The sequence below is a fragment of the Nicotiana tabacum genome, chromosome 23, assembly GCF_000715075.1.
Source record: "Nicotiana tabacum cultivar K326 chromosome 23, ASM71507v2, whole genome shotgun sequence".
Classification (NCBI taxonomy): Eukaryota; Viridiplantae; Streptophyta; class Magnoliopsida; order Solanales; family Solanaceae; genus Nicotiana; species Nicotiana tabacum.
In genome coordinates, this window is record NC_134102.1 from 132383647 (window position 1) to 132393399 (window position 9753).

The 9753-nt window shown below is 40.0% G+C and overlaps 1 protein-coding gene across 1 annotated transcript; it reads left to right on the plus strand.

Moving 5' to 3' along the window:
- Positions 1-7257: 7257 nt before the first annotated feature.
- On the plus strand, positions 7258-8239 carry LOC142177391 (uncharacterized). Its single transcript, XM_075245876.1, has 2 exons — positions 7258-7787; positions 7975-8239. The coding sequence occupies exons 1-2, from the start codon at positions 7258-7260 to the stop codon at positions 8237-8239; spliced, it is 795 nt and encodes a 264-aa protein (XP_075101977.1).
- The last annotated feature ends 1514 nt before the right edge of the window (positions 8240-9753 follow it).

A 9753-nucleotide genomic window follows, 5' to 3' on the forward strand; every position in this document is an offset into this window, starting at 1 on the left:
TACATGGTATCAGGCCAATTCGAACAAACAAAGGTGTTGAAATCAACAGGCCCAATAGACTAGGTTTATTTCGTAACCAACCCAATCAAGCCCTCCACAGTCTAGCAACCTCAGATCACTGCCCTTGAAATTGAAGCTCACTTCAAACATCAAATGACTAAGATCAAAGCTGTGCAACTCCTCTACCACAATATAATTTCAATAAATTAATCTAATCTCTTATATTAACATATTGTAATTTTCAAACACGTAACCTTCTGTTACTACTAATTATCTTTAGATTTCAACTAACAAACACAAGAGAAGAAACCAAATCATAAACATCTAAAAAAAACTTCCTAAACAAACATGCAGAGTATTCAACACTTAAAATCTAAAGATGTCAACATTTCAAACCAAAGAACAGATCGACACATATAAGACCATTAATACTGCCCCAGTTTATTCAAGCATAACCCGAGATAATACAAAATAAATTGTAAAATAAGATCCAAATTTAAAATTTCAAGAAATGGACTTTAGCTAAGTGAGAATGACTTCTAATGCTCGGACAGACCGCGGACAAGATCTCAGACGGAGCATCAAAACTCGCCGGCGACCTTGACTGGAAACCCTACTGTTTCGACTGGGTTTGGGTGGTAGTTTATGGTATTAAAAGGGCTGTTCTATGGAGGCTTAAGGGCTGTTTTTTGGTGGTGTTTTGGCTGGAGTTTGGAGCTGAAGATGGTGGTGGTTTGGGGTGGTTTTTAGGGCTGTTCGGGGACTGTTTCCAGCTGGTTCGGCAGCTGATTTGCAGTTGTTTTCAGCTGCGTTTTTGCTGTGCTAAACGGGGCTGATTCGGGGTCGTTTTTGACGAAAAAGAGGGCTGGTTTGGGGGTAGTTTGAGGGCTGTTTTGAGCTGGAATTGGCAGCAGTTTGAGCTGCTGTTTCTGGATCGTTTTAGTGTTGTATTAGCAGTGTTTTTGGGTTGAGGAGGTGGAGATTTGCAGCTGGTATTTTGGTGGTCTAATGGAGGAGCTAAGATGAGGGAGTTGGTGCTTTAAAGCTGCAATTTCATGGCTGAAAAATAGGGTAACAGTGACGATTTTTCAAGGAGAAGATGGGAGTTTTTTTGGGAGGTTGAGCGGTGAGTTTTTTGAAGAAAGGGGCGTTGCCCAGCTGCTCTTTTTCTTGCTTTTTCCAGATCTGTTTTCTCTGTTCTCTCGTGCTCTCTTTTTGTGCAGTGTGTGCGCGCTCTATATCTGATATGAGAAAGTGGGGAAGTGGGGCAAAATGAGTGTGTGCTAGCGTAAAGTGATGTGAGGGAGTTGGGAGAAAAACGGTAAAGTGTAAAGTGACGTGAGGGAGTTGGAGGAAAGTGGTAAAATGAGGTATTGGTGAGATGAGTGAGATATAATTTTCTTAAGTAACACCTATAAAAGGTGAAATAAGAACTAAAATATATAGATTAAACTATATTTGCATAGTAAAAAGTGGTGAAAAATTCAAACATGGTAAAAAATTAGATCCTCACATCTGGTGTAGTGGCCTCAGCCAAACCATAGCAATTATATCAACGGGCCAGGCCTCCCCCTTTAGGGCGCCCTCTACCCGCCTGTCCTCCCTCTCTAACTGGCTGTGTACGTAGGGTAGTAACTGCATTGGGGCCCAGAGCCTGAGTGTTCTGATAAAATTCATCCATCCCAAGTCTGGGACAATCTCTCATAATGTGCTTAGTATCACCACATTCATAACAACCCCTCTGAGGTCGCGGCTGCTCATACTGAGTCAGTGCCGGATAACTGGAATAACCACTGTAAGAATCTCGTGTCGGTGATGCACTACAAGAACTTACTAGGGCACCCTGAGTAATCTGATGTGCGGATTGAGCTGGCCGAATTCTCGAGCCTCCGCCATAATGGGTCATAGCCGAAGAGTAAAATCCACTGAACCCTCCAGAGCTTCGAGACTTTTTGACCTCCTTACACTCCCTTTTCTCACCTAGAACACCCTCAATCCTCCTCGCAATCTCCACTACTTGCTGAAATGGAGTATCAGTTTGCAACTCTCGAGCCATGCATATTTTAAGATCATTGTCGAGCCCCTCAATGAATCTGCGGACTCGCTCTCTAACTGTAGGAACCAAGATAGGTGCATGACGGGCTAATTCACTGAACCTGATAGCATATTCTTACACTGTCATAGTGCCCTGATGCAACCGTTCAAACTCTGTGTGCCACGCATCTCGGAGAGTCTGGGGAGCAAACTCTTTCAAAAATATTTCCGAAAATTGAGCCCAAGTTGGTGGTGTTGCATCGGCTGGTCTACCTTCTTCATAAACTTGCCACCACTGATACGCTGCGCCTGACGGCTGAAATATCGTAAAGGCAACTCCGCTCACTTCCACAATACCCATGGTGCGGAGAATACGGTGACACTTTTCTAGAAATCACTTTTCTAGAAATCCTTGGGCATCCTCTGAAGTTGTGCCACTGAAAGTAGGTGGACTATACCTTTTAAATCTTTCAAGTCTCTTTTGTTCTTCTTCTGATGCCTCTGGCCTAACCTCAGGCTGAACCGGAATAACAGGTTGTACCGGTACTACATCAGGAACCTGACCAATGTGAACTCGTTGCTCTGAAATACGGGTGGTAGGAGTTTGAGTTACTCCCCCAATCTGTGAAATATTTGGTGCAACATAGATTAAGCCCGCTAGAATTAACGTACCAAGCATATTCAAGAACTGTACTAAAGTCTTCTGAAGTCCGGGGTAACAACAGGTGCTTCTGGTACCTGTCCCCCAACTGGAGCTACTGGCGGCTCCTCAACTACTGTTCTGACAGGTGCTCTAGTCGAGGCACGTGCCCTTCCTCAGCCCCGGCCTCTTGCAGCCCTAGCAGTATGTGCGAGTTCCTACTCAACTGACTCGGTAGCACGTGTCCTCACCATCTGTGAAAGAATAGAGATACAAGGGCTCAAATTATACAATCAACAATTATGCACGACATGAATGAAAGAAGTGAAAATTTTCGAACAGTTCTGTAGTCTCTCGAAGATAAGTACAGACGTCTCCGTATCGATCCGTAAGACTCGTTCGTGACTCGTAGAACCTATGAACCTAGAGCTCTGATACCAACTTGTTACGACCCAAAAATCCCACCACAGGCGTCGTGATGGCACTTAGTCTCTAAGACTAGGTAAGCCAATTACAATTACATTTCAAGTCTTTTTTAAAAAAATAGGTAATCAAAATCAAAAGCGGAATCAAATATAAAAACCTCCCAAGACCGGTAATACTGAGTCACGAACTCTAACTGAATACATAAAATGATCTCAAGGATCGAATACTCAATATTGTTTGAATAATAATTAACAGTACAATAAAATGGAAAGACTCTAAGAAACTGCGACGACCAAGCAGCTCTACCTTGAATCCTTGCGATCCCAATCTAACTCTATCCGATTCCGATAACTTTAATACCTGGCTCTGCACAAAAATGTGCAGAAGTGTAGTATGAGTACACCACGGTCGGTACCAAGTAAGTATCAAGACTAACCTCAATAGAGTAGTGACGAGGTACAGTCAAGACACTCACTAGTCTAATAACCTGTGCAATATAGTATACAAAATAAGAGAAAACAAATAACAATAAAGGCAATGCAAATCAACTAGTGATATGCACAGCAGGGCAACAAGAAAACCATTAATATTGCTCAATAAATAATAAATACAAGTACACCCAATTAAATCAAGTCCTTCAAATAAATATCTTTCACATATAATTCTTCCAATAAATCTCTCTCAAATAACATTCCTCAAATAAATATTCTTCAAATATAATTCTTTCAATAAATCTCTTTCAAATATAATTTTCTCAAATAAACATCTTTCGAATAAAAGTCACCTTGTGATCCTCATTTAAAAATCATAAAATACGGGTCTCAGCTCACTTTCATATTTTCACGGTACCTCGTACCAATTTCTCTATCACAACCGCACGGACAACTCACATGCTAAATATCATGATCATTTAACCACAGCACCTCGTGCCCACATTTCATATCACAACTACACGGACAACTTACGTGCAAAATATCATCATCATTTAATCACGGCACCTCGTGCCCACATTTCATATCACAACTGCACGGATAATTCACGTGCCAATATCATCATTATTTACTCACGGCACCTCGTGCCCACATTTCTTTTCATAATCTGCCTGGCAATAGCCACATGCTCCCAACTTCAACATAAATCAGACTATTATCAATTAACCAACAATAAGACAAATTGCATAAGGTATAAAAATAAACACCAGGAAAATCACAACATCACATAAAAATTACCAACGCAACAACTCCACATCATCACATATCATCCCTGACAATAGCCACATTTATCTCTCCTATAGCTACCATTATCACTCCTATAATAACCTCCCTTATCCCTCCGCCCTGATAATATCAATAGCCACCCTTATCGCTCATATTTCCACCATTATCTCTCCTATAGACACCCTTATCGCTCCGCTCAGACAATATCCCAACACACATAACAACAGTGAAATGCCACCCTTATACCCACATAATATCAACAATGAAATGCCACCCTTATATCCTCAAAATAATAACTCAAATAACACAATAATTTACACGGAATATTATTACGGCAACATAACAAAATCAATTCATATCACGATTTGCCCAATGGCAACAATCAATTCCAAAGATATAACAAAATCAATTAATTTCACAACAAATATCCCAAGGCTCCACACAATGTGTATAAAACCTCAAAGACAATCAACAGAGATAGAAAATAATCAGCATAGGGCAACGCCTTCATTAATCCAAATTTTTGTAATTATATTAACACTTCTTCTTAAGCTTGTTTAATTAATTATTTGCATATGAAAAATCCATAATGAAATTAAATTCCAAAAAATATCAAATCATCAAATTCACGGAATTCACATAATATACAAATAATAATCACATCAAATTGTCATACAAAAACAAGTTCAATAAATGTGACTTGAGGCATGGCAAATAGATGATTAAATAAATGCCAACAATTATCCAATTTACTACACAATATGCCCAAGAATTTAACTCAATAAATTTTTTGCACATATAAGCCTAAGTACGTACTCGTCACCTCGCGTACACGGCTTTTCACATTTCACAAATGGCACATAAGACTCGATGCCTAAGGGGTAATTCCTCCACTCAAGGTTAGGCAAGATACTTACCTTTTTGAAGTTATGCCGATATACCAAAATTTTCCTCTTCCTTGAATTGACCTCCGGACCGCTCAAATCTATCCAAATTAATTGAATAACTTCATTAAAATTCATCGAAAATAATTTCGGATAATAAAACGTCGACTTAGAAATTTATCCTAAAAAGTCAACAAAAGTCAATGCAGGGCTTGCCTCTCGGAACCCAACATAATATTTACGAAATCCGAACACCCATTCCAGTATGAGTTTAGCCATACCAATTTTATCGAATTCCAACAACAACTCGACCTCCAAATCTTAATTTTTTGTTTTTGGAAGATTTTCCATTTAAATCCGAATTAAACTATTAATATAACCATAGATTCACGAAATATAATTACTTTAGGATACAGAACACTTACCCCAACCAAGCTTGTGAAAAATCCATCCAGAATCGCCTAAATCCGAGCTCTACAATTCAAGATATGATAAAAATGGCCTAACCCTCGATTTGAAGATCTTATATTCTGCCCAGATAATTATGCATCGCGAACGCGGGGGAAGGATCGCGTTCGCGAAGAAGAAAAATGTGGTTGCACTAAAGTGCTTCGCGAACGCAAAGACACGTTCGCGACCGCGGAGAAGAAAGGTCTGATGGCTCTCGACTGGCCTACGCGAACGCGGGGAACGGTAAGCGAACGCGAAGAAGGGAAACGCATGACTTCGCGAACGCGAGTGACCGAACGCGAACGCGATGAAGGGAAGGGGCAGGTTGTCGTGTTCGTGAGATGAGACATGCGAATGCGAAGAAAAAATATTCCTACCTCCAAAATTACTCTTCGCGAATGCGAAGGAACTCCCGCGAACGCGAAGGAACTCCCGCGAACGCGAATGAGAAAACCAGATGATAGATTCAGCAGTTCAAAAATAGAAGGAAATGACTCGTAGCCCATCCGAAAATAACCCGAGGCCCCTGGAACCCCGTCTAAACATACCAACAAATTCCATAACCTAACACGTACTCGCTCGAGGTCTCAAATTCAATCAAACAACACCGAAATTACGAATCGCGTGTCGAATCGAATTATGAATTTTCAAATCTTTTAACTTCTATATTTTGCGCTGAAATGTGTCAAATCAATCCGGAATGACTTCAAATTTTGCACACAAATCATAAATGACGTAATGAAGCTATTCCAATTTCCGGAATCGAAATCCAACCTTGTTATCAAAAATTCAACCTTCGGTCGGACTTTCCATAAATCTTCTATTTTTCAACTTTCGCCAAAATGCGTTGAATTGTCCTACGGACTTCCAAAATCCAAATCCGAACATATGCCTAAGTCTGAAATCATCATACGAAGCTATTTCCATCATCGAAATTCCATTTCGGGGTTGTTTTCTCAAAAGTCAACTCTCCGGTCAACTCTTTCCATTTAAGCTTCTAAATAAGAATTGTTCTTTTAATTTAATTCTGAATCTTCCGAAAATCAAATTCGACCACACCCGCGGGTCATGATACATATTGCGAAGCTTATCGAGACCTTAAGTCACTGAATGGGGCGTTAGTTCTTAAAACGACAAGTCGGGTCGTTACAATTAGTCGAGTTGTAAGCTTTGTAATAGAGTTATTACAAAGGGGCTTGTAATAGAGTTTTTACAAGTTAGTGAGGGATTAAGAGATTAATTTCTAGGTTACAACAGTTTGTAATCTGAAGTTTGCTCAGTAGTGAAGTTGAAATCCTACAAGGGTAGGTCGTGGTTTTTAATCCCGTGAGCTAGGAGTTTTTCACGTAAAACTCTACTGTGTCATTTACTTACTGTTGTGTGCGTGCATTCTGTGGAAACTGATAGAGAACCTGGTTCTCTATATAGTTTGGTGGACCCTAAGTTTCTATCACTTGTCCTGAAAAGCATGATATCAGGCTAACACCTTGAAAAGATCCTCGTGGCTTCTTCACCAAACTTTGAAGAAGGGCAATCAACCTACATACCACCACAATTTAATGGCCAATACTATGGATGGTAGAAGACAAGGATGCATGATTTTATCATGGCTGAAGACTCAGAACTTTGGGATGTCATCTGCAATGGTCCTTTTATTCCTATGAAGACCATTGGCGAACCAGCAGTGTCAGTTCCCAAGACTAGGAAAGAATACAACGATGTTGACAGAAAGGTTATAGAGAAGAACTTCCGATCCAAAAAGATCCTCGTCTGTGGTATTGGACCAGACGAATACAAATGGATTTCTGCCTGTCAATCTGCCAAGGAGATCTGGGAAGCTCTCCAAATAACACACGAAGGTACTACTCAAGTCAAACAGTCGAAGATTGATATGCTAACCACTGAGTATGAGCTATTCAGGATGAAGGATGATGAGTCCATTCAGGACATGCACACTCACTTCACTTCTATCATCAATGAGCTCCATTCTCTAGGAGAAATCATTCCAAGTAACAAGCTTGTTAGAAAAATACTCAGCGTATTACGTGGATCCTGGGAAAACAAAGTAAATGCTATCACGGAGGCAAAGGATCTGCAGAAGCTAACCATTGATAAACTCATTGGCAATCTGAAAACGTATGAAATGAAGAAGAAGAAGAAGAAGAAGAAGAAGAAGAAGAAGAAGAAGAAGAAGAAGAAGAAGAAGAAGAAGAAGAAGAAGAAGAAGAAGAAGAAGAAGAAGAAGGATAATGAGAGAATAGAGCCCAAGTGAGGATGCCGATATGGCTTACCTGACAAAGAGATTTCAGAAAATGGTTCGCAGAAATGGAGGTATTCCAAAAAGGGGCAGCTCTAGCAAGCCAAGAGGCTATGACCTATGTCATAAGTGTGGGAAGCCAGGACATTTCATCAAGGATTGCCCCCTCCTCAAGCAAGATCAGTTTAAACATAACACAGACAAAGCAGCCAAGAGGAACCCGGTTCCTGACAAATTATTCAAGAGAAAAGATATCGCTGACAATGTTGTGAAGCAATATCTTGCTTCATGGGGAGACTCCTCCAGCGAATCTGGAGAGGATGATGAATAATGTGACAACTCCATGATGGCAGTAGAGAGTGAAGCAGCTGAATATGACTTTATCTTTGCCCTGATGGCAAAATCGGACGATGATGAAGATGATGATGATGAAGTAAACTTTCTGGATGTTCAAAGAAATTTGAAGTCCTATTCTTAGAAAAAGCTTATATCTTTGGAAAATATTTTAATTGATGCTTATCATAGTCTTATAAATGATAAAAATGCATTAAATGTGGAATTAGGAGGAGTAGAACGTGAGAGGGATGATCTAGTGGTTGTCGTTATCAATTTAAAAGTGACCATTGAGTTCTTAAAAATGATAAAGAAGCTCTAACTGAAAAGATTGCTAGCATAGAACATGAGAGAGATGACTTATTTCTAGTAGTCGTGGACCTAAAGGAAACAATAAGGAACTAAAAAGGGAAGATAGGCATGAGATCACCCAAAAGGGAAATGGAGTTGCAAGTGAGGCACATATTAAGCTTGAAAATGAACTCCAAACTGTGAAATCTAGCATGTGTGCAGAACTTGAAAGAAACAAGCAACTTCAAGATGGCTTAGGCAGAGTTAAAAGTGACCTCGAAAAATCTCTAAAGTAGACCTGGTCCTCTGATGTAATTACTGCCATGTATACAAGCAATTGTGAGAACAAATAGGGAGTCGAGTTCCAAAAAGAAAAGACTCCCTACAACCCACATAGCAAGTATGTTACTGTCCCTGATAACTGGCTTTGTACTCACTGTGGCAACACTGGTCACTTTAAAGAAAACTGTAAGGCTAGAATTAGTCCAAACAGAAAAATAAGGTGTTTGTTGAAAAGGTAACTACTGCTAAGAAACCTGGTCCCTCCACTAAAAAACATATATTGCCTTTCTGGACAAGAAGAAGTCTGATTCACCCTTTTCCTCACTACAAGGGACCCAAACTTGTTTGGGTTCCTAAATCTAACCCTTGATTTTCTTGTGCAGGGAGCAGTGAAAGGAAGCAGCCAAAAATGATACATGGATAGTGGTTGCTCTAAACATATGACTGAAAGCACAAATGATTTTCTTTCACTCAAAGTCCTGCAAGGAGGGAGTGTGTCCTTTGGAAATGGCAAAAAGGGATACATTCTAGGAGTTGGAAGGATTGGGAAGTCTCTTGCTCACTCAATTAAAAATGTGTACTATGTGAACGGCTTGAAGTACAGTCAGCTGAGTGTTTACCAAATCTGTGACAAGGGAAACAAAGTGGAATTTGTGTCAAAAATATGCACGGTCATAAATCTTGTGACTGGTGAGGTGGTTCTGGTGGCTAAAAGATACAAAAATATTTATGTTGCTGATTTTGAGTCCTTGCAAAATGGGGATCTCAGTTGTCTGAGCGTTATTAATGATGATGCTGAATTGTGGCACAGAAGATTGGGTCATGCAAGTTTTACGTTGCTGAACAAATTGGTCAAGAAGGACCTTGTTCGTGACCTGCCCATGTCAAGCTTCAAGGATCACAAGGTGTGTGATGCATATGTAAAAGGAAAACAAGTCA

Coding starts and splice junctions, on each gene's coding strand:
- LOC142177391 (XM_075245876.1), top strand. CDS start 7,258: ATGGCTGAAGACTCAGAACTTTGGGATGTCATCTGCAATGGTCCTTTT. Junction 7,788..7,974: donor CTCATTGGCAATCTGAAAAC/GTATGAAATGAA, acceptor AATGGTTCGCAG/AAATGGAGGTATTCCAAAAA.